The sequence below is a fragment of the Beta vulgaris genome, chromosome 4 (genome assembly GCF_026745355.1).
Source record: "Beta vulgaris subsp. vulgaris cultivar EL10 chromosome 4, EL10.2, whole genome shotgun sequence".
NCBI lineage: Eukaryota > Viridiplantae > Streptophyta > Magnoliopsida > Caryophyllales > Amaranthaceae > Beta > Beta vulgaris.
The window spans coordinates 41,340,447-41,358,233 of NC_079205.1; the positions used below are offsets into that span (position 1 = coordinate 41,340,447).

The 17,787-nt window shown below is 37.5% G+C and overlaps 1 protein-coding gene across 1 annotated transcript; it reads left to right on the forward strand.

The window, feature by feature from the left end:
- Nucleotides 1–1,436: 1,436 nt before the first annotated feature.
- Nucleotides 1,437–13,478, forward strand: LOC104891210 (protein VASCULATURE COMPLEXITY AND CONNECTIVITY). Its single transcript, XM_010676872.4, has 3 exons — nt 1,437–1,646; nt 2,843–3,036; nt 13,026–13,478. The coding sequence occupies exons 1-3, from the start codon at nt 1,551–1,553 to the stop codon at nt 13,321–13,323; spliced, it is 588 nt and encodes a 195-aa protein (XP_010675174.1). The 5' UTR covers nt 1,437–1,550; the 3' UTR covers nt 13,324–13,478.
- The last annotated feature ends 4,309 nt before the right edge of the window (nt 13,479–17,787 follow it).

Here is a 17,787-nt window from a genome sequence, read left to right on the forward strand (position 1 = left end):
CAGTCTCAGTGTTCGTCCACCTCCCGCTTCGACTGAGGGGGTGTTTTAGAATAATGTATATGTAAATATAATTATTCTGTCAATATTCTAGGTTATCTTGTAATCCTTGTATTTAGGTAACAATATGTTAGTTTCCTTATGTATAGCCTAGATTGCCTCCTTCTCTTATGTATATAAACTAATTATGATAATGAGAATAATCAAGGGATTATATTCTTTCATTATCATTGTTATATGTAGCTTAAAATGCATGCCGACCTGGTTCTGAACAACAAGATTTTTTCCCTTTGTAAATAGTTTCCGTTCCAAAACCCTATCCATTTATGTGCCAATCAGCATATCACCCAAGTTAATCATTTACCAGTTACCACACGTCTTGACCAGAAAAGAAAAAACAGAGGATTAAAAGCCTAACAATTTTCTTTTCTCTTTTGGACATTTGTTACAGGGTTGCTTCTGTTATAGGGATTGGTATTTTAGTAGCTGCTGCTAATCTTAGCACTCGTCAATAGTTTTTGGAAGTAACAGGCCTTTGCTACTATGTAAAACCTCATCTTACTAGTTACTACTGCCTCTGCGCGCATACACCAACCTCATCTTATGAGTTACTAGTTACTACTGCCTCTGCGCTCATACACCAACCTCAAGCACCAACAATATGTTTGAACCTTGAATTAGTAGTTTTTATTTGTGAATCGACGGATCATGTTGTATATAAGGGTGCTTCCAACGTTTGGGATGGATTGCATAGTTTTTAATTTCATTTTTGTACAAACAATGAATTCATGAATTGTAAAGCTGTTTTTTTTCTAATTGATTAGTTTTAACGTTTCATTTTGACTTATGACCTATATTGCACGGAAACTTAATGAAAGTCACGTGTTTCTTCTTAAAATATCGTTGCTAAAGATTTAACTTTATATGTGAGAATGACAAAATGGGAGAGAGGTGTCCCATACGGCCATATTGACATTGTTTCGCATGCTTTTAATCTTGAGAAAACCTCTATATCGACATTATATCATTATTAACGTCCGTTTCCTATACATTTCCTCTTCTTACAAGTTACAAAATTGCAAACATAATTTTTGATGCCTACATAATGAACGCATAGAAATGCTTCGCATTAAAAATATGTGTCCCCTCAAGACTAACTCCCTTAACATTCTTTGTTAAAGGAAAAATTAAAGAATTCGATCTCAATCATTGCATAAACTTTCAATCTCTTTTTAGAATTTTTCTTCTAGTTGAAGACTGAACTTATCAAAAATAAACTCATAGCTGAATAGTTATTTAATATGTACTATAGAGACCGTTGTTAGTTGTTAAAAATAACAAGTGAAAAGGAGTATGACGGAGAAAATATATATGGAGAAAGACTTTCCTGGCTTTGACCTTTTCATAATATATCCTTTACGAAATAAATAATAGTCATAGCTGAGTAATTAATTAATTCTAAACTATGACTAAAGAATGAGGAGTAATATAAATCAGCTAAGCAGCAGCTGAGGAGGACACAATCAAAAATAAAGGTCAACAACAGATCGAACATGGGTATGAGTAAGGCTTGGGTGTTCGTAGTGGTGGCTTTCCTTGGTGTTGCAGCTGCTGTTCTTGCTTTTGCTGCTGAGGCAATCAAGCTTAAGGTGAAATTTGTACCTCTGATTATCTTGATTGGATAATATTCTAGTCATATTCAATTTTTCTAATTAATATATGAGTAAATATTAGTTTAGGCATTTGTAAGTAACTTTAAAATCTAAATCTAAATGTAATTGGAGGGGATACTCATCAATGATATTCATATAATTTTTTATTAAGTTAACAATTCGTCTGATGTGCACCCATGAATTCATGTTGAGATATTAATTTATCGGCTAAAAAAGCAATTAAAAGTCTATAAAAATATAGAAGGAAGAGTCCGTTTTTGGAGAGACGGTCTGACGTTAGTGTTAACGTGAGACCGCTAATGTCATGCAGACATCACGCGCGTGCATCAAACCAGCAGTAGAATAGTTAAGCGTTTTCACCTATTAGTTATGCTAGCCTTAAATTATTTCTGGATGAACTAGTTAACCGCTGAAGTATATTAGTTAAGCGCTAGAATATATTAGTTAAGCGCTAGAATATATTAGTTAAGTGCTGGAGTATATTAGTTAAGCACTGCACTATATTAGTTATATCATATATTCCAGACTATAATGCATTTTATTGACCCTAACTTCAGTATCACACATAAACATTCTCTCTTCTCTAATCTATCGAGACGTCCTAAAACATGTATTTTTTTCCCTCCTCCATTAATCTTAACTGAAATACTCGTATGGTTCAAAAACAAAGAGAGGAAGTGCAAGAAAGAAAAGTCATTTTGAGAAGACTAAAAAGAAAAATTTTCAAGAACCAAAGTGAAATTAGTACAATAATTACTCCAAATGCTATGTTGTTTTAAGGTATTTTTTTCAAATTGTCTTTTGTATTTGACATTTTAGATTTGTAGAAAAGTTGTTTCTTCGTTTATATTAAAAACCAAAATAATACTCAATTAATCTTAACGGATTATAGAAAACATTAACTAATATATTGGATATGTTAACTAAAAAACAATAGAAGTCTACCTAAAGATTACCAGCTCTAGACTATTGTGCTAAAATACTTAACTAATTCGCCAAAAATATTAACAAATTCGCCAAACTATTATCGTGAGAAATTTGTGAGACGCGGTCCGTTTTCTAAAAATGCATATCTATTGGGTTGGTCAAGTCTCACATTAAGACTAACATGAGACCGTCTTTTTTAAGACTTTGTGTAGAATGAATAACGTAAGATGAATGCTTATAATCAGGTATCCGACATGGATATAACGAGATTCAAGTGCAGTTACCCAAGCAATCCAGCTAACATACTTGGATACATGGCCGTGGCGCTCTCGATAATCAATCAAATAGCTATTAGTGCGGTAGTTCCATGTTGTTGCTCCCGAGGATGCACTGAAAATGTTCATACCCGTAAAGGAGTTGTGTGTCTCTCGATTTCCTGGTAATTTACTAAACAATATTCTCTAGTTCGTTGTGGATCCTTTACATGACTCCCTTTGATTGAAGATCCAATATGAGTGTTTATTCTCTTTTAGGTGTATCATTCAATTTTTTCTTGAGACGCTAATAAGGAATCATTTTGTCTTTTGACGAGTTAAAAGATACTCCCTCCGCTTTTATTTATTTGCTACATTTTTCAAAAAGGGTTGTTTTTTTTATTTGTTACATTGTTTCGACTTTCCTTATTAGAATACTTGGCCCACCAAAAAAGTAATAGTATTATACTTCCTCCGTTTCTTTTTAAGTGACACATTTGCATAGTGTTTACTATTCACAGTTTAAACTTTAATTAGCTTTGGTGATTTACATTTTAGGAAAAACATAGTCATGTGGGATCTTGTTAGATTCGTTTGAATGTGAATTTTTTTAATATCAACTTTTTATAATTTTTACTTATTAATAATTGAAGATATTAATGGTTAAAATAATGCATTGACAAACGTGAAAACAAGAAATGTGTCACTTAAAAAGAAACGGAGGAAGTATATGTTTCTCCTCTTCTTCCACCAAAAAGTACTGCTTTTTTCCCTTTTCCCACCTTAGAGCACCCACAATGGAGAGGAGATCATCTTCCTCTTATATTTTCTCTCTCTCCTTTTCTCCTCTTGACACCTCATTTTCTCTTTCCTCCACCTCATTTCCCACTAATTCATCCTCTTCCTTTTAACATCTCCATATATTTTTCTACAACAAAGAGGATCCTCTTTTTCTTACTTTACACATATCCTACAAACTTAAACAACTATCAAGTGGGCCCACTACAGAAAAAAAAAAGAAATTCAGCATTTCTTGTGAAAACGCAGCAAAACAAAGGGAAGGAGCTGTGTTTTGCATCTCAGTCATCATCCTCTTCGGCACAAGGGCCGAGGCTCCATTTCCTATACAAAAGAGGATTTCCTTCAATCCTCTTGCTAAGAGGATCCTCTTGCTTTGGTCTACAATGGAGAGAAGCTCCTTTTTGAGGAGAGAGAGAGCTAAAAGGAGATGAAATCCTCTCCATTGTGGATGCTCTTATTTAACTCATTTGCTAAATCACGCCCTAGAATTTTCCGGTAACGCCCTCTATTTGTATAAAATACTATATTTTTGTATTTTTCATTTCTTTTTTTCATTTTCTCCTATTTCCTCACTTCCCCTTCTTCTTCCACACCACCATCACCTTCATGCCCCCCTCCACCACCACCACCACCACCATTACCACCTCCCATAATGTTTTTTTTTTTTGAAAAAAAAGAGGAAAATATATATACTTCTATAAAACATAAATACACTTCTCTCAATTCTCAAACTCCCCATCCACCATCCATAAGGATGCTTTAGGGTGGCCTGTTAATTGGGATCCTCCCTAGTTTTTTTCTTTCTGGCTAAAAAAAAAAAAAAAAACTCCCCATCCACCAAACTTTCTGGTGAGAAAAAAAGTCTCAATCCACCACTTTCTCTCTCCTCACACCCACAAAAACCCCACCTTTCAAAACCCATCCACCAAACTTTCTGGCGACTGTACCTCCCATAATGTTGACGAGCTCCGGCGACTGTATCTCCTCTGTTTTTTTTTCTTTACAGTAAATTTTTTTTTAAAAAAATAGGTAGGTGTCCATCATGGACGCCCCACCACCGATGGAGGAGGCCATGGCAGGCGCTCCACCACATGGTGAGGCGCTTGCCATGGACGCCTCCATCGGTGGTGGGGCGTCCATGGTGGACGCCTACCTTTTTTTTAATAAAAAATTCAGAAAAAAAGGGGGGCGCCCACCAAGGACTCCCCACCACCGGTGGAGGCGTCCTTGGCAGGCGCTCCACCATGTGGTTGAGCGCCTGCCAAGGACGCCTCCACCGGTGGTAGGGCGTCCTTGGTAGGCGCCCAATAAAAATTAAGAAAAAACAGAGGAGAGAAGAAATAACATTGATGCCAAGTACTCAGGAGAAGGGGTAAAATAAACTGAGCACCTGAAGAACAATGCTGGCACCTACAAGAAAACATCTAATGTGACTTCCACTGTTACACTCACTAGTAGCTACATCTACACCTAAGAAGTAAAACAATGGTGGTACATTTACTTGACAAACGGTGGTGGTATGTGTGGGATACGGTGGCGATGGTGGTGGTGGTGGTGTGGTGGGAACTTTTGCAATTGGAGAAGGTGGGGTTGGGGAAGTGAAGGGAGAGAGGGAGGGAAAGAAAAGAGAGAAAAAATGGAGGTATAAATACATAGTATAAAAATACTGTATTTAGAGCGTTAGTAGGAAATACTAGGGCGTCAAATAGCAAAGCCCTTATTTAATGCTAAAGGGATAAAAAAGTATACCAAAAAAGAATGAAAGGGATATCTCCTAAATTCTTGTGTAAACAAGAATGTAGCAAATAAATAAAAGGCGAGGGAGTAAATAAATTTGTGGGCCCAGTTTATGTCTCAAAAGGCAGATACATTACAAGTATATATGTTCTTTTAATAATAAAAAATTCACAAATTTTGCATATTTTTTTGAGTTGTTTCTTCAACGGTGATGATAAAAATTGGACATAAAGAGAGGCTTTTGTTGATAGAACTCTGAAAAGGGGTCATATGAGTTAACATCGTGGAAAAGCTCACCCTATTAAAGATGCGAGTCAAACTATATATAGCAATCAAATTAGAATTTATGTACACTTTATACTTAAATTTATTACGCTTCCTCAATTCGTAACAAGAAACCACGTGCATATTAGACTTTAAAAACTCAAAACGCCCCTTAATAACAAGGTAACTATGAACAATATCCTTACAAACAAAATCGTAGGCAATGTTAAGGGGCTTGCTATGACTGAACTAAATTGGATTAACCGCCAAATATAGGTAATAGTAGCACAGATGGCACACAAGAGAGTGATATGTTAAGAATCCCTTACTCAGCTAGTAGGTACCGAAGGCACGGACCCAAAGTGTATCGGCAACATTATATATATGATCTTTTTGGACAGTCTAGATTGTAAAGATATAGTTGTTGGTGCTCTAACATGATGATAAGATCTCTTGGAATGGATGGAGGAATTACGGACGTAGTTTTTCAACTATTAGCTACTACTGTACAAAATCATAATATCTTTCCATAGTACAACTTGAACCAAAGATAATATTCGCTCACCTAGTATTTTGACAGTAAAAATTGTCAAGATACCAATTTTCCTGTATTTCATCTCCTTTCTTTTTCTTTCATTACAAATCTCCTTAACTTGTTGGCATCATGATGCAGTCAACTCATATAGAATAGTGTGTTGATTTGGTCTATGCAAATAAACATGTCCTCACTTAAGTCTATACAATTGAATCATTCTAAATAAATTCCTTGAGCCAGTTCAAAGCTAGTTTCACTTCTCTAAAAAAAAAGCAAGCTAGACTAGTATAACTAGGGTTGTTCAAAAACCGGCCCGGACATGAAAAATAGTCGGGACCGGATTGGACCTGAGCTAACCGGTCCAGTCTTCAGTTCTCGGATTTCAATTTTTCGGTTTCCAGTCCGGTCTGGTCCATTTTGTCGAGTTTGGACCGGACCGGACCGGATGTGTTTAGCCTTTATTTATAAATTATATATTTTATGCCATAAACAATAATTTTCTTTCCCAATATGTACGAAAACATACTTGGGAAAAATTACCAATAATTAATAATTATTGTGTAGAAAAATGATTTTTTTTCCTCCAATTTGTCCTTTATTTAAAGCTAATAACTCATAAACCATTACATTTCTTAAATATTTTTTAGTTCACCGGTCTAATCGGTTCGGTCCGGGGTTTGGACCAGTTTTATCAATCTGGTCCGGTCCCAGTCAAACTATAATCGGTTCGGTCTCCGCTTTTCGAAATTGAAATTTTCGGGTTTCGGTACGGTCCGGTTCTAGACCGGTGAACACCCCTAGGTATAACATAGCCCTTTTCTCTAAGTTTAAATTAACTCGAAATGGGTAACAGAGGGTGGGTTTGGAACTGTAACCGTATTGTTGGGACCAATTTCAGGTTTGAAAAGTCGAACTCATGAGTTGTAATTAGTTTCGGACTTTATTTGGTTCGTACGTTTTCAGACCGGTATCCTTTGAACTGATCTTGGTGTCGGGTATCAGTAGATCCGGTTTCATAACATATACCGAATCCCAAACTTCATGTACTATAAATGTAAGCATTTAATAATCTATATAGGCCAATAAGATCAATACTAGAATTTAGAATCTCGAGTGACAAGGGAGAAATGATTTCTAGAGAGAAGGGCTCCCCATTATTTTTTTTGATAAATTAGTTATATTTCATTTCACAAGATTCCAGAGAAGGAAACTCAACTCATTCCCGGGTATCCCTTCAAAAGAAGGAAACTTTTATAGTGAGAACACACCCAAGATAGAGGAGTTTAACCAGCTCCTTCTGATACACACTAATTCATCAATCTAGATTACAAAATCATTCACGCAAAAACTACAACCAAGCCAGAAAATCATCTTGTCTAGATAACCCGAGTTTAGCCAATCCATCAGCAACCGAGTTCGATGATCTTCCGCGGTGACAAATTTCGAACTGAAGCTCAGAAGATGAAATATTTCGTATATAATTCAGAATGAACTGAATATTCCAAGGTCCACCAGATTTCTCCTTACACCATGCCACCTAGAGATGTAAATGGATCGGGTTCGGGGCGGGTGGAGCATCACCCGCATCCATCACCCGCATCTACCCACTTCACCCGATCCATCCATCACCCGCATCCATCTCCACCCGAATCCATCCATCCATTTGTAACCGGGTTAACAGATGGATCGGGTGATTAACGGGTGAAATCAAATATTAGGAGAAGAAAGAAAAATTACTAACAAGAACCACTAATCCATTTATATAATTCTACTTACTATGTAAAATCGTCTCCAAATTAACTCTAATCCACATTATTAACATAAAAATATTTTTAAAAGCCAAAAATTTAAAAAAAATATATACTTTTTACTTTAAACGGGTGACGGGTCGGGTGGTAAACGGATTATGGATCGGGTGATGGATGAAAAAATATCACCCGAACCCGACCCGCATCCATCACCCGATTATCCGTCACCCGGCTATCATCCATTTAAACCGGGTTTTTCACCCACTTAATAAACCGGGTGGAGCGGGTGGTCGGGTGATCCACTGGATATTGCCATCTCTAATGCCACCGCATTCTTAGAGTCTGATTCCACAATAAATTTTTTACCGTGAAGATGGTTGAAGTCCTTACACATTTTCATGGCTTTGTGAATTGCAAAAATTTCTGCAGTGTTGATTTCCATGAAGGGAATAGGGGATGAAAAAAGGCAGATGAACTTGCCATTGTGATCTCGAAGTACTCCTCCAATAGAAGTGCGCATGAGGTGAGGGTGGAGCGAAGCATCCACGTTCCACATGAGCCAATTTTCCGGGGGGGAGACCATATCGAGGCTGACAGATCAAGGGGGAGTTGGGTCCTTTTCACTTTTGATTCCACCCAGCGAAGACATTGAGGATTTCTCGAGATCTCATCAGGACTATACGGAAATTGCACATTCCAGCCCTTTATCCACCAACCAACACGAAGCAGGATCATATCTTTCACTTGCTCACCGGACATTGTTGCATTTTGAAAGATGCGGCCGTTTCTTTCCTTCCAAATCGACCACGGAATCATGAAAAAGATAGTTGCCCACACCTTTTGAAAGAAGGGGTTGGGGCTAGGAGTGCGCCATTGAATAAATGCATCTCGCAAGTCCAAAGGAAATACCCAGCCAACTTGCCACATAGATAACCACCAGGACCATATTTCGCTTGCGAACCTGCAGTGGATGAATAAGTGATTTGGATTTTCCGGAGCTTCCCCACAGAGAACACAATTAATGTCTTGTGCCGGAATTATACCCAATCTAACCAACTTCTCGCGAGTGTTTAATTTCTCCAGAATTGCGAACCATGTGAATATTTCGACCCGGTGAGGAACTAGATTTTTCCATAATTGCTTCAAAGAAGTAGCATGAGGTTTTTGCAGTTTCAATGTCAATTCTTGCTTGAAAGACTTGACTGAGAATTTACCATTTTTCACTGGGGTCCATATGAAGGAGTCCGGAGTAAGAGGATCAAAATATACTCTTTCAAGGATAGATGATAGGGTTTGCCATTCAATGATATCTCGGGAGCGGAGATTCCTTGACCATGAAAAGGACCATTCCCATTTGTGTCCATCCCAAAACCCGAAGGAGGCAATCGATCCATTGGGCATGAGACTTAGTCGAAATAACCGAGGGCATAGGCTTTTGAGAATAACCTCTCCCACCCATAAATCTTGCCAGAAGAGAGTATTGCTCCCATCACCGACCTTTTTCCTGATACAAGATAAGATGATCTCTTTTGAGGCTTTATCTTTTAATAGCGCTGAACAAAGCGCCTTCCATGGGCCTCCTCTTCTCGGTACAATGAGGCTAGATGGGCTGAAATGAGGCCCGTAGGCATACTTTTCTGTTATAATCGTCCTCCACAAGGCATCAGGTTCCTCTAAGAACCTCCATATCCACTTAAAGAGCAGCGCAAGATTTTCATGATGAAGATTCCCCGCACCAGCTCCCCCAAATTCCTTGGGCAGTTGAATGACATCCCACGCTACATTCGGCAGCGATTTCTTTTCTAAAGTTCCACTCCAAAAGAAGTTCCTTTGAATACCTACTATCTCCTTCACTACACTCTTTGGGATGGGAAACATAGACATGTAGTATAAGGGGAGACTCGAGATAGAAGCTTTTATGAGCGTGAGTCGACCTCCCAATGATAATAAGTTCCCCTTCCATGATGATAGTTTGACTTTCATTTTCTCGATTATTGGCTCCCATAATCGGATTGAGGAAGAGGTGCCACCTATGGGTAACCCGAGGTAAGTAAATGGAAATGCTCCACATTTGCAGAGTAAGGCATCCGCTGCCTTCTTTAGCCATTCCCCCGAAGCATTCAATGCAAACAGGGATGATTTGTGGAAATTTATTTGTAGTCCCGAAGCCATTTGGAATAGAATAAGAACCATCTTGACATTTAACAAAGCACCAATGTCTTGGTCGCAAAATAAAACAGTATCATCCGCGTATTGCAAGTGAGAAATTTTTGTGCCTCCATTTCTCACTCCAATACCCTGCCAAAGATTCAAGGATGTTGCCCTACCAAGGACCAAATTCAAAGCTTCCACTACCAAATTAAAAAGGAAAAGGGAGAGTGGATCACCTTGACGAAGACCTCGGTGCATCCTAAATGGTTCGGATGGAGAGTCGTTGATGAGAATGGATGCCGAAGCAGTCATGACGCAAGTGCGAATCCATGCCCTCCATTTGCTTGGGAATGCCATTTGTTCCAAAACCCAATCAAGGAAGTCCCATGATACACAAGGATCTGCCGGCCTTTTATGAATGATGATTGAGTACTGCCAACAATGTGGCTCCCCTTATTCTCTCTAGAAATCACTGCCTAGGGTGTTTACACCCAAACCCTTCCATCACCGCCTCCTTCCCTAGCCTTTCCACTGCCTCTTCTACAGCCCCCTTCCTCTGCCTCTCCCGCCGACTCTTAAACTGCTTAACAGTGAGGGACACGAGTAGGACTTGTCTTACTCCAGGGAGTTGTGAACAGAGATCCACTCGATCTGCTAACAAAGAGCTCGGTCTTTATAAGGGATCTTTGCTGTCAAGAGCTGCGAAGAAGATGGATGAAGTGCGGTCGGCTTATTTCTGTAGATCTGCCACAGAAGCCGTCGTTGGCTCTCATCCCCAAGTCGGTGATTCATCGGTTCCACCACTTCTACCGTCGATGGTGCAATGGTTGTCGGACCACGTTGTAGGGTCACTCTTTGAAGCCACGTAAGGTTGTGGACGCAAGACCCAAGACGGACCCGGCCCGAAGCTTGCGTGCCTTTTTGCCCAGATGACCACCACTTCCACCTCCAGAAATCCTTCTTTGGCGAAGTTTCGATATAGCTTCTTCAAGAAGCCTGTCTTTTTTATGTTTTGTTTTATTTTTATGTTTTGTTTATTTGGTATAGTTTTTTACTGTTTTCTGACTTTGGTCAATCCCTAAGATAGGGAGACTTTAATCATATCTGTGTACCTTGGAAAAAAAAAAATCTATATATAGGCCAATCGACCACTGGTAAAAAAAAAATGACCCGCGACGACAATTTGGTAAAAAACTTGTTGTGACGATAAATTGGTTTTAAAAAAAACTAAGCTTCGGCGACATTTAGGCCAATTTTTTTTTATACTTCCTCCGTTTCTTTTTAGTTGCAACGGTTTGACTTTTACACTATTCACCAACTCTACTTAGTTTATGTTTGGTGATTTATAGTTAAGGAAAAACATATTCATGTGGGATCTTGTTAGATACGTTTGAATGTATATTTTCCGAATATATACTTTTATAATTTATATCTATCGATAATTAAACTTATTGATGGTTTAAATTATGCATTGGGAAGGGTGAAAGTCAAACTGTTGCCAATAAAAAGAAACAAAGAAAGTATAATTTTTCGATTTGATGAAAAAGTGCACTTTACAATATTTTATTTCGAATTGTGTAAATAGTGTGTAGAAACAAGAGAAGTTGATTAGATAAAAACACGAAAAATCTATATAAAAGGCATATAAATCCACGCATTGAATGTTGATCAAGCTACAAAATTATATTCCTAGAATATATGGCCTATATGTCGCTAGGATTCCATTTTATTTACCAAATTCTCATCAAAACGCATTTTATTTAGTTAAATGTCGACTAAGCTCAATATTTTTTACCAACTTATCATTATAGCATAATTTTTATTTACCAATTTGTCGTCAGAGCATGTTGTTTTTACCAAATTGTCATTGTGGGTCACTTTTTTTTTTCAATTTGGTCAATTGGAAACCGTTGCCAAGAGTTGCAATCTGTCACGTGTCATCATCCCTCTTTCAATAACATTATATGCACGTCCTTTTCATATATAAAAAATGTCAATGTGAAGACTTGAACCCGCAGCATCACGTGTGAAAAAAGAGCTTCGAACCATCCCGACCATGCTATTATGCGTATCAATACTAAAGATCATATATGAATGAAAATCAAAATTTAAGTTGTAAGTTTTGAAATCCATATTATACATGACTCTTCTTTTAATAATACTTTTACACTAAATTTCTTTACTTTACTAAACATACTACTCATTTGTAACAAGCAAAATCTGGGGGGCATCGTCGGGGCCTAATACTAGTTCTTATAATGAAAAATAGAAAAAATTAACAGACCTCCCATGCATGTGGGAATTACTCCACTAACATCAAGATATCCTACATCAATTTGAGTTCAAGAACACGATATAGATAGTAGAGAAGGTGACAAACTATCTAAGGAGAATAGTCTTGAAAGCGTCTGTAAAAAGGGGACTTCAATCATCCAAGAGCAACACAACTTTACAAGAACACATATTTCAGAATCTTAGCTCTTAACAAAGTTTAGGTTAGTTAGCTTTAGCCTACACTTAGCATGTTCTAGAATCTTAAATTCTATTATTCTATTGAGCAAGTATGATGAAGGTATTCATGCACTCTTTCTATCTCAATCCAGCTTGATTATGTTACGTTTTATTCCATAAGATTTTGGGTAAAATTGAGTTTGGTGCACTAATCATATAACATTTTTTTTTAATTAAAATTGTCTCATATTTATTGCATCATTTTTGCTATAACTTACTAGATTTGGTATTACTATTTAAGTGTGCTCGTACATTAGCTAAGAATTCTTATCGCAACTACCGATATCCTTTAGAACTGATCCTCCAATGTACAGTGGACCCTAAGCGATGGGATATCTTTAATTGTTGACATTTTTTTCCAACATATATAAATATTAGACAACGATTGTGGTTTCATAACTTAATGAATTTCTTTTGGGTTATATAGGGTTGGTTATATATTAGGAGTTACTCTCCTATCATATGGTGCTAGTGTAAGTAGTCGTCAACAGATTTTGGGTGCAACAAGATTTTGCATCATTGTAAAACCTGGCATATTTGCCGCCGGCGGAATTTGCGCACTTGTGGCAGGTATCCTAGGCTTATGCTCGTATAACTCTTTGCCTAAGAACCATCCACAACTTGCACCAATTGCTGGTCAATATAGTCAAGATGGCATTGCTATGGGAAATCCACATTTTTTTCCTATGACCTCTGGATACACGAAGCAACAACAATATGTCTAAACTTTGAACAAGCTGTTTATTTGTGAACTTCCGAATTACTACTATGTTCTTGTAAGAATGCTTCTAATGGAATTGATAGCATAATTGGTGATGTGAAATTTGTACTAACCATGAATATTGAAGTTCTTTTCGCTGTGTGATTTTAATTAGTTTAACCTTCCTTCCAATGCAAATTTAATTTTGTTGTGCTGACATGGACATACCTAGAATCTTGCCCCTAATCACAGAATTTTTCCCGTGCTAGTGGTGGGGACATATCCATGTATAACCCTTTTTATTCCTTACCTAATAATGCTTTTTGTCCGGTGTTTGTTAGTATGTTAAAAATATTCATGTTCGAGCTAAAACACATGACTTTAACATGACTCATAAAAATTTAAATGGGTTTATGGATTAAGCCTGGAACGAATCTGGTTCTGGCATATGTGAATCCAGACCCAATGTCACGGTCTGAGTGTCAGGTTGGATTCTAACACCCTGACCCGACCCATAATCTCTAGGACTCAAACCTAAATCGGACTTATTAGGTCTTAAAAAGTTGGCACTAGACCCTTATAAATGAGTAAAGATTCAATCATGCTGGTGTGAATCGAGTCCAAGACCCATTGACATCTCTAGTTGGAAGGAGAGCTTTCATGTGGACAAGATATTACAATCATTTAAATCTTAGGCTAGTGAAATGGGATCAAGCTTGTACACCTAAAAGATGTAGATGGTTGTGAGTAAGAAACTTGTTAGGATTAGGCAGTCCTTGGAAAGTAAATTTGGAACATAGCCAAACAAAGATGACAAATTGAAGGTGTTTGACAATTGGTTGTTGGCTGGTGGATGTTGGCTTTTTGTAGTGGCTGGTTTGACCGACTGTTATTAGTAGTTGTCAGCCCGTAACAACTGGTTGTTTAGTACAAAATAGAATTAAAAACTAAAAGGCAACACAAAAAGCTATTAAAAGCAGCTTCAGGCTTTTGGCTTACCAAATAGTTTATTTGACCACATACAAAAGCTAATGATAAAACCATCCAAAAGTCATTTGCCAAACACCCTCAATATATGGATTTAATGGTTTCATACCATTTATTTTAAGAAAAAATTGCCAAAAGAAACCTTATAAAAGTTCAATTTTGGGTTAAAAACCTCATAAAAATTTCTTTGAAATAAAAAACCACCAACTCTATTTTTTTGCAAGATGAAACCTTGGCTCACTTTCCGGGGTTGACCACCTTTTTCCGGCATTGACCCCTTTTTTTCCTATATGCACCCAACCAGCTCAATTTTACCTCCTTTTCTTTTGCATAATACCTTAGTTTCCCCCTCTTTTCTTAATCCTAACCCTAATTTTCCAATTTCCCCCCAAAATTGTCTCAATTAACTCTTCCCTTTTATCTCTTCAATTTCTGAATCAATTATCTCAACTCTTCCTTTTTCTTTACAATTCCAATGGTCAAATGTTGTGTGGTTTTCCATTTGAAAGAAGAACTTTCATCCTCATCTCCTCCCTTCACTGCTTCACAAATTGACAAAATAAAACAAATTAGCTACCTCTCTCATCCTCAACCTTACTACTACAGAAATTCATTAGGTTGTTTGGCGAAATACTTACTTAATATAAGAGGATTTAATACTTACTTATAAGCTCATTCAATGGATTTGCACTTGAGTTGATTTGATTACCACTACATACATCCATTAATGCTTACAGAGAGAAAGAGAGAAAGAGAGAAAGAGGAAGCAAAGAATTTGAGTGAAAGAGTAGAACTGATTTTAAACTAGGTTGTTTGATGAAAATAAAAAATAGGAGTGTAAATAGCAAGCTAAAAATTTGCACTTAGAAGACATAAAAAGTCAAAGCTAGAAAAAGGTGGTTAACATTGGAAAAGCGAGCCAAGGTTTCATCTTGCAAAAAAAATGGAGTTGGTGGTTTTTTATTTCAAAGAAATTTTTATAAGGTTTTTTTTTCGCAAAACTAACCACTTTTATATATATTTTTTTCGGCAGATTTTCCTTATATTAAATATGCTTAATTGCAAGGATACCAAGCTCCCCCTTGTTCAAGCCAAGGAGGGTCTTGGGAGTAAATAACTTTAAGGGTTCTCATGGCTTGATAAATTGTAGAAAGTGAATTAGGGTCAAAGCTTGTGTTATTCTCATTCATCCGTGAGATTAAATACAAAGCTGCCAAAAAGATGGGACAAACTAACTAAAGCAATTACTATTATTTAGGAAAGATTGCTATACAATATTATCTTCTAATATCTTTTAATATACAATAATATCAATAATATCTTAACACCCTCCCTCAAGTTGGAGCATGAGTATGATCAAGAATGCCCAACTTGGACAAGAGAAGATCAAACTAATACTTGCCAAGAGCTTTGGTGAAGATATCGGCCAACTGAGCCTTCCTGGTGGCATAAGAAGGCGCAATGAGGCCATCAATAACAGCATAAAGGAGGAAATGACAATCTCAGTATGTTTCGTTTGCTCATGAGCGACTAGATTCTTGACGAGATGCAAAGCGGATTGACTGTCACAAAATAGAGGAATCGATTTAGGATGATGAACATCCAAGCTGAGAAGAAGACCTTTGAGCCATTTGAGCTCACAAGTGATAGCAACCATGAAACGATACCTGGCTTCCGCAGAAGAGCGAGCAACAATATGTTGTTTCTTGGTTTTCCAAGAGATAGGAGAATGACCCAAAAAGATTATCCAACTAGATAATGAATGCCTAGTCAACAGGCAAGCAGCCAATCATAATCACACCAACCTCCGAGATATAAGTCACTATCAGAACGAAGTAAATTGCCCTGACCAGGAGTGCCTTTTAGATAGCGCACTACTCTCAAGGCAGCCTCACAATGCCCGAGACGAGGTGCCTGCATACACTGAGACAGAATGTGAACATAGTAGGCCAAATTCGACCTAGTGACAAACAAATATATAAGGCGACCCATAAGACGACTATAAGAGGTAACATCCGCCAAGACCGCCCCAGAGGCGAATGTGCCTTTTCTTTCCATTATACACGTTGTTCTTTGCTACTACAATGGCTGCCTGAGAGTCACAATGCAACGCAACTGAAGGAGCTGGTTTCCCCCACAATGGAACATCAGCAGGTTCCTTAGCCATTCTGCCTCATTTCCTGACAACTCAAGTGCAACAAATTCAGATTCCATAGTTGACATAGTAGTACAAAATTATTTACAAGATTTACAAGAAATTGCACCACCACCCAAGGTAAAAACAAAACCACTAGTAGAGTTAATATCATCATTTCCAGATACCCAATTAGCATCACAATACCCTTCTAAAACAGCAGGAGAAGGCGAATAATGAATGCCTTAATCCATGGTTCTTCTAAGGTGTCTAAGTAATCTACACAAAGCACCCCAATGGTTATGAGTGTACCTAGTAAGTCTGTTAATAACATAAGCAACATCAGGTCTAGTGCAGTTCATCAAATACATAATACTACCAATTACTTTGGCATACTCAGATTGACTTACAGGATCTCCCTTATTCTTTACTAGATGAACACTGGGATCATAAGGAATCTTAACTAGGTCAACATCAAATGACTTGAAATTTCTAAGCACCTTTTCTACATAATGGGCCTGACTCAAACTAAATCCATGAGAAGATCGAGTGATCTTTACTCACAAAATAAGGTCAGCCTCACCCATGTCTTTCGCTTCAAACTTAGTACTTAAGAAATCTTTTACTTCAATCACAAGGTCTAAGCTAGTCCCAAGGATCAACATATCATTAACATATAGGAAGATTATTACACAACCTCGAGAGTCTTTCTTAGAATACACGCATGTATCACTCTCATTTACAAGAAACCCAAAACTAGTTATAGTGCCATCAAATTTTTGGTACCATAGGTTAGGGGATTGTTTTAAACCATAAAGCGACTTTACTAGCTTACAGATCTTATGTTCTTGTCCACGGACTACACAACCTTCAGGTTGGTCCATATAGATCTCTTCCTCAAGGTCACCATTTAGAAAGGTAGTCTTAACATCCATTTGATGTACTATTAGGTCGTGAATAGCAACTAAAGCAATCAAGGTTCTAATGATAGCAATCCTAGTAACTAGGTGTCAAAATAATCTATTCCCTCTCTTTGAGTGAAACCTCTCACAACTAGTCTTGCTTTATACTTATCAATGGAACCATCAGGCTTTAGCTTCTTCTTAAAGATCCATTTGCTAGAGATAGCAGGCTTACGACCCCTAGGAAGGTCTACTAATTCCCAAGTGTTGTTGCTCATAATAGACTCTAGCTCACTGTCTATGGCCTCTTTTCAAAATATAGCATCAACAAATTTCATAGGCTCACTATAGGTTCTAGGGTCCTCTTCTAAAATAAAGACAGACGTACACTAGATTCTCATTCAGGGCACAACATTCAGTAAGGAATGAAGTAACAAAGTCATACCCAAAACTACTTTCCTTTCTA

Excerpts from the sequence above, each read along its gene's own strand:
- LOC104891210 (XM_010676872.4), top strand. The coding sequence starts at position 1,551 with ATGGGTATGAGTAAGGCTTGGGTGTTCGTAGTGGTGGCTTTCCTTGGT. Across the intron at positions 1,647-2,842 it reads CTGAGGCAATCAAGCTTAAG|GTATCCGACATGGATATAAC; the intron begins GTGAAATTTGTA and ends GCTTATAATCAG. Across the intron at positions 3,037-13,025 it reads GTGTGTCTCTCGATTTCCTG|GGTTGGTTATATATTAGGAG; the intron begins GTAATTTACTAA and ends TGGGTTATATAG.